The 16,323-nt window shown below is 38.1% G+C and overlaps 1 protein-coding gene across 1 annotated transcript; it reads right to left on the bottom strand.

Annotated features, from left to right (window-relative positions):
• Nucleotides 1-2,636: 2,636 nt before the first annotated feature.
• Nucleotides 2,637-14,008, bottom strand: ANKS4B (ankyrin repeat and sterile alpha motif domain containing 4B). The gene is made up of 2 exons (XM_061152988.1): nt 13,779-14,008; nt 2,637-4,844 (listed from the first exon to the last, which is right to left on the bottom strand). The coding sequence occupies exons 1-2, from the start codon at nt 13,940-13,942 to the stop codon at nt 3,770-3,772; spliced, it is 1,239 nt and encodes a 412-aa protein (XP_061008971.1). The 5' UTR covers nt 13,943-14,008; the 3' UTR covers nt 2,637-3,769.
• Between the last annotated feature and the right edge of the window lie 2,315 nt (nt 14,009-16,323).

Genomic DNA, 16,323 nt, shown 5'->3' with positions numbered 1-16,323 from the left:
CAGAAAGAAAAGCATGTTATTTTGCTTTGTTTTCTTACCCAGATTCCTCCTGGCAGGTCCTCTTCATGCTCTATGTAGCTTAGCCAAAAGTTTGTCATGTCAGCCAGGTTGTCTAGCCTTTGCACTAAAACAAAATACCCACATGATCTACTCTGCACACCTCAAGTGACTGTGGAATCTTTGGGGGGATCTTAATGGTCACAACTCTAAGGAATGTGTAAAAGAGGGTATGTGATAATGAGGTTACCAAAAGCACCTTAATTCATTCATAGATTTCTTATTTCATTTTTAAGAGTCCCTGTAATAATTCGTGTTAGGCTGCTAACAGAAAAGAAATAGTCCTCACCCCAAAGAGCACAGATAACTCTCTCCAGCTATTTAGAGTTAGGGCAGGAAATGGATCTAGAATAGCTTATGCAATAAGAAGTTTTTTGCCTTTCAAGGTTATTCTTTTTCATTTCACATTGCCCATCCACCTCAAATGCTTGCTTTGTGAACTACCGAGGTCGACAAAAATCCTAGGAATCAACAGACCAGAGTAATCTGCATCCTACCTCCAGCCTAGGCATCACATCCGGTTGTTTAGCAATGTTTATTGATTATCTGCTGTATGACTGATGGGCATTTGGTACAAGGGATATCAGTGAATAAAAGAGAAAATTCCCTGTCCTAAGGGACCTTATGTTGTAGTAGGACAGAACCTAGCTTCTCTGCTAGGCAAGTGGGCAGAGGAGAATTCCCAGGAGCTAGAACTCTTTAATTTGCCTCCTTTGCGCCTTCATATGTTAAGTAGTTGGTTTTGTTTAGTTACTAAGTTATGTCCAACTCTTTGCAACCCCATGGTCAGTGGCCCACCTGGCTCCTCTGTCCATGGGATTTCCCAGGCAAGAATACTGGAGTAGGTTGCCATCTTCTTCTCCAGGGGATCTTCCCAGCCCAGGGATTGAACTCAGGTCTCCTGTCTTGCAGGCAGATTCTTTACTGTCTGAGCCACGAGGGAAGCCCTCATATGTAAGAGCCAAAGTAATTTTGTTTGGTTCATAAACTTTAAACCAATTTTGCAATAATCACCGATATAGAATTTACCCTTTAAATGGAACAGGAGTTATTCACAGAAAGGTAGATGAACCTATGGAGTCTATAAGCTGGAATACTTTAATGAAAATATAATGCAACCATCTGGGGGGAAAAAATAGCTAACAACCCATGCTGGCCTCACTGTTTTATGTTATTCACTATTATTACATAAAAGGATTATGTTTGCTCCTTCCTTTTTTTTAATTCAGCAATTTGATTGAAGTTTTATGTGAGGTTTTAAAATCTACATGCTCTCCAAATTCATATCCCTTTATCTCATCACAGAATTCATGTAAACTCCAATGGAATTGTCCTGGTGAGCGCTTCCAGTCCTGCTGGGCAAACATCCCCTTCCCATATTTCTGAGCAAATTGTTACCTCTCCAGTAGGGCAACATGGAAAAATTCCAATTAGAAACAATCAAATGCCATGAAGCAAGACTAAATGCTATGATGCTGAATTCCAGTAACATTTTTGCTGGCCTATCTTTTCTCATTTTCCCTCAGAGTACTTTTCTATTTCCTATTCTGTCTTCCAAGTATCAGAGCTGATGTCCAGCTCAAAATTCTTTGTACCACCCTCATGCCACCTCTCATTTGCTATAATACATCACCAAGCTTTCTATATTATTTTTAACCTCTGAGAGTGATATACAAAGCACTGCTGCAAAGCATCCTTTTTGTTAACAGTAGAACTCTCCTAGTGGCTTATATTTCTCCTATATCCTAGCAGTGTCTCATCACGTAGATTCTGGCATCTACCTGGAGAGAGGATCCTGGCCTCTACAATTATGAAATACCAATAGAGAAGGGCTCAGACACTACTACTTTTTTTGAATGCCTTCTAAAACTACTGCTTTCGTGTACATTATTTCGTGTACAGTTGCAATTTATTCCAGAACAATGCAATGTGATATTTGTAAACATAATAATCCTGTAGTAAAACATATTCAGTGACTGATAACTTTCAGTCCATTGATTGAAGAAGAATGTGCCAGTTGCTCATCAGATTTAAGCATTTGTATCCTCCATGGTTCCTTCTGAAGTAACACAAACAGCTGTGAGTCAGGAAGCATGCTGAAGCTATTTCTATGTTATACACATAGTCAGTGGTAAATTCCATTTAAAGCATGTCTGGCTATAAAAATCCAGTGATGCTTAACTGTTCAAGTAGGGTTTCATCTTGAATTTGAGATTACCATTGAAATATGAGCAGCAGTGTTAGTGTTGACAGTTTATATTATAAAACCTACATGTATTCAAATGTGCAGAAATGGTGATAGACAACGGTAAATAAGATATGTATATAATAAGCATACAAAAATTCACCTTTTACAATTGAATTTTCCCAAAAAAGAACCTAGATTTCTTTTTCCTTTTTTAAATTTCAGGAGGCATTTATGCTTAGGAAAAAATCATCTAACCATCTAAAAATCATCTCATCATCTAAAAATCATCTAATCTTCTTTTCTGTATTCTTATTTTCCCCTCCCTGCCTCTCTTGTCTTAAGGAAAATCTTATTCTGCTAGGACTGCTGTAACAAAATACCACAGACTGGGTGGCTTAAAGAACAGAACTTTATTTTCTTATAGCTCTGGAGGCTGGAAGTCCAAGATAAAAGCGATAAAAGGTTTGGTTTCTCCTGAGGCTTCCTTCTGTGGCTTTCAGATAACTCCCTTCTTGCTTTATCTTCACATGGCCTATTCTTTCTCTTCACATGGCGATGCAAGCACATCACCAGTGTGTCTACCTCTTCACAGGATGACTGGAGTTAGAATCCCTAGACTCAAGATCAAAAATTAAGCATATAAATTTTGGAAGGACAAAATTTAATCCATACCGGTACTGTACATTCTATTTCATCTCTCTCTCTACCTGCCATTCTGTCTCTGTTCCCAAGAAGGAATGTTACAGACCCATTTCTATTATTTGTAAACATGTAAACATCTACTGATTAGGGTTAGACACATTCAAGTTGGGCATCAAGCCACAGGCCAATGGAGGAATTTTAGTTTCCATCAACAGGTAAAGTCATGGAGCTAAGGATCAGAAATTAGGCAGCAGCTAGTGTAATAGGAGCGGAGAAGGAAATGGCCACCCACTCCAGTATTCTTGCCTAGAGAATCCCGTGGACAGAGGAGCCTGATGGGCTGCTGTCCATAGGGTCGCAGTCGGACACGACTGAAGTGACTGAGCATGCATGCGTGCATTGCAGAAGGAAGTGGCAACCCACTCTGGTACTCTTGCCTGAAGAATCCCAGGGACGGAGGAGCCTGGTGGGCTGCCATCTATGGGGTCGCACAGGGTTGGACACAACTGAAGCGACTTAGCAGCAGCAGAAGCAGTGTGATAGGAGACTATAATTTTAAGTTCAGAGTTAGGAAGTAAAGTCTTTTCTGTTCTCTGTCATCCATTTAATCCTTTCTATATTCAAAAATATCAAAAAGATAATTGAGAAATGTCATTTCCTTATTCCCATTTCTTACCTCCTTGAGTTTCTCACTAGTGGTTTATATGAATTTAGGTACAGAGTATTTCTCAGAGTAGAATTTGGGCTTCTTTCTTAGGTGGACACCTCCAAAACCCTAGAAACCCAGTAGTCTGGTATTGGGTACAGAGTAGGTATTGCCTGGAATATCTCCACAGCATCACCCCCACCTCTATAGACTCACCCTGTTGACCCAACACTCCATCAGAGATTGGTGTCAACCAACTGCCCAGGCTGTTGTAGCACCTGCTTCCTTCTATTTATGGCATTAAGAACTTTCTTCCTGGGACCCAGCTGCATTTGGATGCTCTGAAGGTCTTCATCAGAGCAAAGCAGCAGAGCTTCCAGATCAATCTGCTCTCTCATGAAAATAGGAAGGAATTCTTCCAAGTAGTGGGACTGCAAGAACACTTCCAGGGGAGTAGCATCAACCACATCTTCCTCCCAGTCCACTTCATCCTCATCCCAAGGCAGATCATCTTCATGGTTGTTTTCCTCTCCCTCTTCATCAGCCTCAGCTTCTCCTTGTCTCTGAAGCAATTCACTCGGCATTGTAAACCCCAGCTCCCTCCTGCTGTCTGAGATGTCTTCAGGGCTGAATATTCTATTCCTTCCAAAAACAACATTTCCTAGACCTGGACGGTTGAGAATGGATTCGTGTTGCATACAGCTGTCCCCCTCTGCAGATAACTGGAGCTTCTCTATGAAGTCCCCTGAGAATTCGTCTTCCTCATCCTCTCTGAACACTTCCATCACATTCTTCTGCCCACTTCTGCTCCCATTCCCTAACTGCTCTGCTGTATCTTTGTTCTTCTTGAACTTAAGCTTCAGGGTATCCTTAATACCCTTAGACAGTGACCCAAATGTGTTAGAAGCAGAAGCATTTGAAAGGGGTGACCTAGAGAAAGTTCCCTTGGAAGAAGAAAGGGTCCCAGATTCCTCCTTGCTGTATGTGCGGGCCATCTTATTTTGGTGCTTCTCCTGGAGCCTTTCACACTCTTTGATCTGCTTCTTGACATTCTTCTGAGCCTGCTCCTTCTGCCTGGTGACTTTCTTGGGGTTCATGATGTTCTGGGAGGTGGCAGCCTTATCCAGAAGAGCGACACATTCATTCCGCTCTCTGCTGGCAGCAGCATCCAGTGGAGACTGTAAGTCATTGTCCAGAGCAAAGATGTTGGCACCAAAGTTGATCAGGAACGAGACGCAGTGGGCATGACCATTGGACGCTGCATAATGTAAAGGAGTATTTCCCCAGATGTCACATTTATTAGGATCCCCTCTAGAAGAGAAAATATAAAAAATACATACTAATTTTTTTCTCTGAAGATGAGGTCTAAGAAATAAAAAATTAAAGAACAAAATGCAAGTTAATCTTGCCTTGACATTGTTACAAGATAACTTTGAAAGTCCAGATATGTCACATTTAGGCATCACGTGACCAGAAACAATCCATATCTACCCTGTATCTTGTTTTTAGAAGCAACAAAGCTTTCTAAGAAACTCCCAAAATGAGTAACTTTCATGTCTCATTGGCCAGAATCAGATCACATCCTAGGAGAAAGGAAATAGAGCTACCTTCTTTATCTGAGATTAGACTTTTCCCCTAGATAGGATTACGCCATGCTATGCTGCTAAATGTTAACAACCATCTCATTAAGGGAAAAGAATCAAACACTGATTTATATAGCATGTGCCAATTCCTGTCGGGTAAATATACCACCACAACACATTTTACGCACTAATATGACATTACTGGACACAGAATTTGGAAGAGAGGCATAGTAGCAATTGATTATAAATTATTCCCACCACATAGATATTTAATAGATGTGCACAATCTTAAGAGCAAAGATAATATAGTAAAATGTGGTAAAATAATTAGAAAGGAATAAGTTTTGAGTATTACCTTTTTGATATAATTTATTAAATTTAAGTTTATATAATTTTATTTTTAACAATGAATTGTTTATCTGATTCAGACTTCCTAAAACTTAGCAATCATCTCTCCTGAGCTTGTTAGATAGAGCTGGTTCTGAAACCATATCCTGTACCTTTAAAGGATCAAGGTTCATAAGGTAGACACAAGATAGAAACAAAAATGATAACATCAAGAACACCAAACCTGTTTCACAGAGTATCAGGGAAACCACAGATGTGGAAACAGCTTGCTGACAGCCCCTCCAACTGAGCATGAGCATCACACAGACGCCCTGAGGGACTCGAATGACTGAGAGTGCACTTCGGATATCACAGGCTGAAAATCCATTACATATTACATACTGGACTCTTTCACCTCTAAAACTGCACATGTAACCCATGAAGAGGCATGAAGGACTGTCCTGCCTCCACTCTTGAAACTTACATTGAAACTTACACTTACTTTCCATCACGTGTTTCTAAGCAGCCTCCCCCTCTTTTACCTTACTTCCACAGTAAATACCCCATTCAAAAGCCAATCAAAGAGATGAATCTAAAGCAGTGCCTCTTGTCTCCTTGTTTCCACCCTTCAGTAAAGCCTTTTCTCTCTGCAAAGACCATTGCCTTGGTCTTTCCATTGCACGGTGGGCAATAAGCCCACTTGCTCAGTTACAGTCTTAGCTAATCTGAGTCACAGGTAAGAAAATAAATAATAACAAAACTGGTTTCCCAACAGCAAGAAAGAAAAGAGGAATGGATGCTGGGCAGGAAGCAGTGTCTAATACAACTAATATTTGTACAAAGGGTCTATTGATTCCTCACTTTACTTTCCCATAATAACGAGTGGTTTGGGCTTCCCTAATGGCTCAGATGTAAAAGAATCTGCCTATAATGCAGGAGACCCTGGTTTGATCCTTGAGTTGGGAAGATCCCATGGAGAAAGAAATGGCTACCCACTCCAGTATTCTTGCCTGGAGAATTCCATGGACAGAGGAGCCTGGTGGGCTACAGTTCATAGGGTTGCAGAGTCAGACATGACTGAGCGACTAACACTATAATAGTTCAAGGTAGAATTGGGGGCAGTATTAGATAGCATTAAGGGTACAGGGTAGGTAAAGAAGATTTGTGGAATGAGTATCTACTAGAATCCTGCCCCAGACTAAATCCCCACCCCTTGCCCTTCTCCTGTGAGGCCTTAAGTTACAAACAAGCATAAATGAAAAGTAATAACTTACTGTTAATTATGGCTCTGACCTCAAGCCACTGTTGAGAACTCTGATAATACAGGTACTAAAGGGCACCTTCCCTTGCCCTAGCCCAGACTCCAAAATCAGGATCTCTGCAGCCTTTGGCCAGGCTAGCCCCATGGGATGGCAGGAGAGAGAGTCTGAGAAATAACATTCCTGGTAAGCAGCAGGCGAAACAGGAGAAAAGGTCCATGTCCTTGCAACTGACATGTTAATGCACTGTGATACTTCTGTTCCTTGCTATTTAAAGTCTGGTCCATAGACCAGCAGCAGTAACATCACCTTCAAGTTTGTTGGAAATGCAGAATCTTGGACCTCATCCCAGACTTCCTGAATCAGAATCTGAAGTTTAACAAGATCCCCAGGTTAAGTTCACTGCAAGTTAAGACCTGCACTAGTTAAGGTGACCCAACCAGTGTCCTATAATTTAGTGAATCAGATTTGTATTATAATTCCTCCATGGGAAACTTTGGTTTCTTCATGCTTTTTTGTTATAAAGTACTTACACATTCACTGCCCCCACCACCACTACCACAAATCACAATCTTTCTCTTAAAAATGAAAGAGAAGAACAACTCTCAGAGGGGTAAATAAGACCAAGCACTCAACTGATTTGCCCACCAGTTCAACACAGTACACTTTGGCTCAGGCCTGCCTCCATGTCTCATGGTCTCCAACACAATGTGGTCTTACCTTAACTCCCCTCCGCTTTACCTTTTACCTGCAATGAGGTCTCAAGTTCAACTTTTCTAGGACTCATTGTCCTTGTCTATAAATTGAGGATAATATTACCTACTCATAGAACTATAATGTGAATAAAGTCAACATACATAAAGCATTAGAAAAGTGCTTGGTACATAGTGAATACTCAATAAATTTTACCTGTTATCATTTCCCTTGACTCTAAACTCAAAATACTTAATTTCATATATTTTTTTCTTGTACCCATCTGGTAAATTCCTGCAACACTACAATAACCCTTCTGGCCTTTCAACACTTACAATCTTAATTCGTCAAATACACCCTGCCCTGTTTAGATAATACGTCTCAGAGGGCAAAACCTGTGTCTTTTGTCCTTTGTATGATATCTTCCATATCTCCTAGCAGATGTCTCAAACACAACCTAAAGAAGCCAAGATGTGATGAAAGTAACTTAATGGGGCCACATTTTTTTTTCCAACAAAGTCATAGTTAAGTTTAAGCTCCATCTAAAAGAATAGGCACTGTTCAGCTGTGGCTAATTGCTATCCTGAATAAAAGCAGACATGATATTGCCAGAGCTTCCACTTTCCAAACAAAACCAGAAATCCAGAATCTCAGGTGAAGCTTTTTGATTTTTAAATGTTAGCTTAAATTTAAGAGAAAATTACAGTGAGGTCCAAATTAAACATGCTTGTGGGCTAGATCCAACCATAAGGTGACAGTTGGCAACTTCCTTCTGAAGAGAGAGAACAGTGAGTGTAAGCAGATGCACATATAGGTGACGTTACATATTTGGGACACCAGGAATATAGTCAGTGTGGCCAGAGATAGAGGAAGGGAAATAAGTTCAAAGAGGAAGGAAAGAAAATGAAATTGAATCTAAGGAAAGCAAGTATTAAATAACATGATTCTGTTGCACAACCGTTTTCAAAAGAGGTCTAGTCAGTCTGCCTGATTTAGTTGTCTTGGATCAAAGACTCTTTCAACCTTAAAACAGTTGTGCATCTTAGGGAGGCACAGTAGCCTCAAAGATGGCATTTCACTTTTTATTTATTTTAACCAAACACCACGTTCAAAAGACTTCAAAGAGAGGTTGTAAAACATCTAAGACATTACTGCAAATATAAACATATGGATTAAATTTGCCTGACATTAGATTGGGTAAGTTAAAAAAGAAATTATTGAGAGGAGTGAGTTTGGGTGAGGATGTTACAAGTATTAAGAGGTTGGATTAAATCCACATGCTTCAGGTCAAGGGAACTTAAATGATCCTTCAAAAGTAGGAAGAATATGAAGAAAACCTGAGGTGACCCTTAAAGATTGTTGCTCTCCTAAGAAACACAAAATTCCAAATTTAAAGATGAAACTGTCAGTAAGCTGATTCATGAGTTGCCCTGGAACATTTAAGTTATTTCCACTTGCAGAAATCCTATTTACAGACAACTTTCCAAATTGATGTACTACTTAAATTAAAATTTTTTCTATTGACAATTTGGGGGTTCTTCTTAACTCTGTCTTTCAATCTCTGGTGTCTTTCACATTTTTTGATAGAACCATTATACATTCATGTCCAGATATTCAAAAACTCATCCCCCTCATTTGTTGATCTGAATACAATATTGATGCCATATTGTTTCTGTGGTCTAAATTCATAAAATTTTTATTTGATTTTTTTTCTATCCTTTTTTTCCCAAAAGAGAAACTCAATGAAAAGATTTTAAGTAGTCATATTTTGCCCTTGCTTTTTAGTAGATTAGTACATTTTGGAAATAATTTTTATTATTGTTGCAAAATAGGCAATTTTCTTATATTAAATTACTCTGAGCATCTGTTCCATTTCAGTTTCTCCTTTTGAAGTTGATTTGATTTTTTTCTGGAGTTGATCTCAGAAAAGAAGATCACTTTTTCAAAAAATGTTTTTCTACAAAGAAGGAATATTTAGACTCATTAGTAATCAAATAAATGCAATTGAAAGTAATACACCACCATCTATTTGCCTATCAGATAGGCAACAAATAAAAAGAATAATAATACTCAGTTTTGGCAGGAGTGTGAGGAAATGAAGAATGCTGGAGGAAGCATAGAGTGGTTCAAATTTCCTGGCATAGTATGTGCCAAAAGACTGTAAAACATAGTGCTCCTTTGAATCAACAATTCTGCTTTAAGGAATTTATCCGAGGAAATATCAGACATTTGTGCAAAGATGAGTGATCAAGGATGCTCATCCCATCTTATACAAAAACTGGGTTCAAATTAAATGTCATGAACAAATAACTGATTAAATAAATTGTAATGAAACTATAAAGCAGGATACTATATAGCCACTGAAAATAATGTCATGAATCTTCCTTTTAACTGCAGATGGTCAATACTCTATTATTAAATAATTAGAAGAATAATCCAGAAGAGTTTGTATACTGTGATTGCCTTTTTAAGGGCTGAACGTAGGTACATTTAAGTGTATGTTCTTAAAGGGAAATATCTGAAAGAATATATACCCAAATGTTAATCACTGTGAGGATTCATGTGATTTTTGCTTTATTAAGTATATTTTCCAATATGACGTGAAATGTTACAAGAAGTTTGTATTCCTTTGAGAATCAGAAAGGAAAAAAATTATTTTCATTTTAGAAAATAGAACAAAAATGCTTTAAAAAACCCTTGCATGTTTTAAAAGCAAAATCAAATTCTGTATAACTGAGGCCATCTTCCCAATGTAAGACAGGTAATTATTGCTTTCCATCTTTAAAAGTAAAATAGGAAGAAAAACAGTTTTTAACAAAGCCAGAGTTTGGATATTATTGCTTGCCACATGATCCATAGTTCAATCAGGTAGTGACAGAAAGACACTAAAATCATCAGACTGCAGTAGACCTCAATAAGTGATTTACATCTAAATTCAATTTTTGATTGGTTTTACTTTTTAGCCCCCTTAAATGTAATGGGCATTTTGTTCTCACACAAGTGCTTAAAGATTGGCTATGATCAAAATCTGCCTGCAATGCAGGAGACCCAGTTTTGATCCCTGAGTTGGGAAGATTCCCCTGGAGAAGGAAATGGCAACCCACTCCAGTATTCTTGCCTGGAGAATTCTATGGACACAGGAGTCTGGTGGGTTACAGCCTATGGGGTCACAAAAAGTCAGACACAACCGAGTGAATAGCACACATACTCAATGATCAAAATAGGTGGTGACCTGTGAAAAAGCTTATAAGACATTTTTATAAGTTTATACCAGGCCAGCTTAACAGATCTTAAATGCTCCTGGAGAGAAGGAAAAAAATCTGGGATGTGTTAGAACTGATCCAGAAGACAAGAGTTGAGAAGGAAGGACTAACCAGGGTTAGAATGTTGATGTTCATAATCAGTTTTTAATAAATATCAAACAATTACATTGAAAGAAATTACCATGCCAAATAAATACATAAAGAGTGGATTATATGACAAAATGCTTAGGGACAAATGACTAGCCACTTGGAGAAGACATAGTTTGATCACAGTCTCAAATCTTAAATCAAAGAAATAAAATATGAGTTATTTAAAATAAAAAAAACTAAAGTACTAAAGAAAATATCTGTCAACATTTAGGCATGACCTCAAAGTTGGAATTACATAGTAAAATTGATAGATTTAAGTACATAAATATATGTATTTAAATTTATATTTTCACTGATATTAAATATCTGATGTCAAAAATATGAATTATGATTTGTGAAAATATTTGGAAATACAGTGACAAAAGGCTGATATTCTAACTTTAAAAAAATCAATGAGAAATGTTGAAGACTCCAATATATAAGTAGGACAAGGTTATAAATACTTAGCTGACAAAAGTGGAAATACAATGACTTCAAAATATAAAAAAATTTTCAACCCTGCCAGTAACCAAAGAACATTAAAGGCACATTGATATATCATTTCAAACCTACAATATTGACAGAAACAGGTGCTCACTTTCTGAAAAGCAATTTGTCAATAGACACCAAAAAAGTCTTTAAATGGTATATGTGCCTACTGATCCAGAAATTTCACTTTGAAGAATTTGTTCTCAAGAAAACATGAGTAAAGATTTATGTACAAGGATAATCATCACAGCACTATTTAAACCATGGGAAACAAGTTATTTGTTCAAAAGAGAGATTGACTAAAAAATACATTTATATATTATATTCATTAACTAGAATACTAAGAAGTTCCTGAAAATTAAACTGTAAAAGAATATATGCTGACATGGAAAAAATGTTTATGATATATTGAGTCATAAAAAAAAAACTGCATACCACACAAAAAGTGTTTACTTAGTATACTATTTCATGTATATGTACAAATAGGCATGTGTAATTATTTATATATAATATATACATTTTAATATATGTGTGCATATATTTGTAGGTTCTATATATATTTTATACACACAATATATATATGACATAACAGGGTATTTTATTCTTTATAATCTGTGTGCATATATATAGTTTAATTTGGGGAGCTTAGTTTATGTTAATTTTGTCATAAGTAAAGACCAGTAGAACAATTTGTATAAGAAAATGTTTCAGGCTTACAAAGAGAGAGAGAGAGCATAGGAGAACATCTAGGCCCTCTCATTTAAATTGGACCTTAAAATGGGAAAGGGTTTTCAGCACTAGTTGTGAAATGGTAACTGACCCCTTGCACTTCCTGCAGAGGTTATATACTTTGAGTAGGTGAAGAAAGTCTGGGAGAAGAGGAAAGATGATACAGTGTTCCAATCTGAAAAAGCTTGGCTGAAAGGGTCGGGGTAGAGGGTGATGTCTGGAAAACCTGGCAAATGGAAGTTACAAGGAATGGAGTACATCAACTCCACTCTTCCTCATTTAGTCTTCAACTCAGGAATTCTCTCCACCTTTGGTTCTTCTAACTCCTTAAAGTACCTCTCACTTCAATAAAGGTTGCCAACATCCAACATCCTGTCAAAGCTCAAACTTGATCCTCCTCTTCCTTCTACCCACTCAACGTTCAGTCAATTATAATCAATTCCACATCCAAATTGCCATTCATCCACGTCTCTCCGTTCCCACTGCCACTTTCCTAATCCACTTCACCCCTCATCTCAACCATTAAAACAGTCCCTGAACATTTTCTTTAACTGCTATACAACCGCCTGAGGAAAATTTTGTAAACAAAAAGTTACCAGGTGGCTCCCCTGCACAAACCCACCACAGTGCCTTTCCATGTCCTTGGGGAAAAGTTCAATTCCTTAAAAGAGTCTACAAGACTCTTGTGTCTGGTCTCCTCGCTTACAACTTGGCCTCTCCCCCACTCAAGCCATATCCAGCCACACTTGACCTCTTCAGTGCCTAGAACACAGTACTCTTCCTCAGGAGAAACGCTCTTCCTTCCACCTTCATCTGGCCAACTCCTTATCGTTCAAACTCCAGTTTAGATGCTCACGAAAGCCTTCCCTCACTACCTAGATTGGGATACCTGTCTTATTTATTTAGTGTTCTCTCTTTATCCCTTTATAACACATTCATGACATTTCCTCTCTCAAATTTGATCACCATTTGAAGATGGGAAGAATCATATTTCTCTTGTTGATCTAGCAAAATGGCTGACACAGAGTGGATATAGGTATTAATAAATACATATGTTATATATTAATATGTATAAATTCACTTGTCTCCTTTACTCACATTTTCTTTCTTTCTTTCTTTAGTCTACTTGGAGTTATAGTTGTCAATGGTGACTAGCCCCTCCAGCAACAAGTAGAAGACAGGAGCTAGCTAATTTCTGCTTTAGAATTTGAAGGGAGAGTATATGTACATGTATGTATTTGACAGCCAGAGTGGTAATTAAGATAGGTTGAAGTTCCCTTTTGTAGCTTATAAAGCCAGAAATTTCATCTAAGAACCATGAACTTGCACTTGCATTGACTCTTTTTTTTAAGGCTATGGGATTTTAATGGCACAGATGAAAAAAAGAAGAAACACATCATTTGTTCCAAGTATACTTCACATCTTAAAACCAGGTAGATCACTGATCTTTTTTAAAGAGTCTAGCATTTACATGTCATGGAAAGGAGTTTTAAAGCTACAGAATTCAAATATCTTACCCTGAAGGGAAATAATGGTGACTTAGAGTTCAGGATTTCTGTGTGTGTGGCTCATAAGGGATCAGCCACCCCATGGTGCCAGTTCTCAGGGTGGAAAGAGAATATCGCTGGGAAATTTTCTCGTTTCCTCTAAAAAGACAGTTTTTACACAGACTAGAATGAGAGCAAAGTATTTTCACTAATTCCCTGCCTTTGCTCCTGTGTGCAAAATCCTCCCATAAACAGTTTCCAGTCAAAACCATTGAGTTGAACTTACCCTCTGCTGCAGATTATTTCTAGGGCTTCCAAGTTCCCATGGTAGGCTGCTAGGAGTGTGGGGGTCATGCCATCTTCATCAGAAAGATTCAGATCTCTCTTGGTGGCCTCCTTCAGAAGTTCCAGGTAGCTATCACTAGCAGCTTGGTGATAGCGAGTGGACATTTTTCTGCTCTCCGAAGCTTTGCCAAGTATCACTCTCCAGGCCGAACAGGATGTCAGTGAAGCAGCCTTCCTACAAAGCTGGTTAATCAGTGACAAGGAACAGTGTCAGCCCAGGGCAAAGCTCACTCCAGCCTCCCTCCATGGAAAGCAGCCAGAACAATTCACAGCACTGAACTTAGACCTTTTCTCTCTGGAATGGCCATGACATTGAAAATTGAAGACTGCTGTGTTCGTCTTGAATGTCTTAAAAGAGGCACATTTTTCTTGTCTCTTAAGTTTTGAATATAATATTGGTCATCTAGGCACAGAATGAAGAAAATAATTTCAAAACAACTCAGAACTAGGCTAGCTCATTGGAGTGGTCCATTTTTCTAAAGTACTGTATTGGGGTATAATTTACATATTATGAAATTCATCCATCTAAAGTGCAAAATTCAATGATTGTTACCAAATTTGAGCTGTGTAACTGTCACCGTGAAACCAAGCAGGCCCCTGTAGGAACTTCCCAGAGACAGACCCCCTCCTTACCAGTCTATTACCCCTTGTTTGTAGAAAAGCTATAGCTTTCTAGGCCCTTTCCAAGTTCTAAAGAGCAAATTTAATCAGAGAAGAGAGAAAAGGTAGAAACAAAGAAAAAGTCAAGCAAAACAAAATATTAATTGTTTAGCCATAAAACAAAGTCAAGGGCATTTAGTTCCTCCTTAATGCTTATAGATAATATCCTAAACAACATGCTTGAGCTATTTTGCAGACACTAAACCCCTCACCAGGTGGAAAAAGTTAACTGCATGCTGACCATCAACACAGGGACTCCAAATCAGTTGGAACCAGAAGGTTGATGATTGAGATTTTCAAAATATCACCCTGTTACTTTATCATCAACCAATCAAGAACTTTGGATGAGCTGGTCACAAACCCTGTGACACATTCCCATACACTGTCTTTAAAAACCCTTCTCTGAAAGCCACTGGTGAGTTTGGGTCTTTCAAGTAAAAGCTTTTGCTTGGCACCCTGTAATAAATGCTGCATTTTCCTTCACCACAACCTAGTATCGGTAGATTGGCTTTGCCACACAGACAGTGAGCAAACCCAACTTCTGTTTGGTAACAACCATAATCCAGTTTTATAACATATCTGTATCCCCTGAAATATCCCTAATGCTAATTTGTAATCACTCCTCTTTCCCACTCCCAGCCTCAGGAAATCACAAATCTGTTTTCTGTCTCTACAGATTTGCTATTGGTAGGTATTTCATGTAAATGGAATCATACAATGTATAGCCTTTTGTAGCTTCACCTAAATTTTTGAGGTGTATGCATTTTACAGCATGTAACATTATTTCCTTCCCTTTTATTTCTGAATAATATTCTACTATACTAATACACCAAATTTTCTTTATTCTTCCAACAGTTGATAGACATTTGAACTGTTTCCACATTTTGTTTTTATGAATACTGCTACCATGAATATACAAGTTTTTGTGTGGACATATACTTGCACATATCTAAGGTATAAATCAACAAATGAAATTGCTCAATTATATGGCAATTTATATTTAACTTTTTAACAAATTGACAAATTGTTTTCCAAAGTGACTGTATAGATTTTCATTTCCATCAGCAATGTATGAAACTGTTCAGTTCAGTCACTCAGTCATGTCTGACTCTTTGTGATCCCATAGACTGCAGCTTATCAGGCTTCCCTGTCCATCACCAACTCCTGGAGCTTGCTCAAACTCATGTCCATGAAGTCAGTGATGCCATCCAACCATCTCATCCTCTGTCATTCCTTTCTCCTCCTGCCTTCAATCTTTCCCAGCATCAGGGTCTTTTCCAATGAGTCAGTTCTTTACCTCAGGTGGCCAAAGTATTAGAGCTACGGCTTCAGCATCAGTCCTTCCAATGAATATTCAGGACTGATTTCTTTTACGATGGACTGGTTTGATCTCCTTGCAGTCCAAGGGACTCTCAAGAGTCTTCTCCAACATCCCAGTTCAAAAGCATCAATTCTTCGGCACTCAGCTTTATAGTCCAACTCTCACATCCGTAAATGACTACTGGAAAAACCATAGCTTTGACTATGCAGACATTTGTCAGCAAAGTATGTCTCTGCTTTTCAATATGCTGTTGAGGTTGGTCATAGTTTTTATTCCAAGGAGGAGGTATCTTTTAATTTCATGGCTGCAGTCACCATCTGCAGTGACTTTGGAGCCCAAAAAAATAAAGTCTATCACTGTTTTCATTGTTTCCCCACCTATTTGCCATGAAGTGATGGGACTGGATGCCATGATCTTAGTTTTTTGAATGTTAAGTTTTAAGACAGCTTTTTCACTCTCCTCTTTCACCTTCATCAAGAGGCTTTTTAGTTCCTATTTGCTTTTT

The sequence above is a fragment of the Dama dama genome, chromosome 10 (genome assembly GCF_033118175.1).
Source record: "Dama dama isolate Ldn47 chromosome 10, ASM3311817v1, whole genome shotgun sequence".
Taxonomy (NCBI): Eukaryota; Metazoa; Chordata; class Mammalia; order Artiodactyla; family Cervidae; genus Dama; species Dama dama.
Note: the sequence above shows the minus strand (reverse complement) of the source record. Positions and strands in the feature narration are given on the sequence as shown.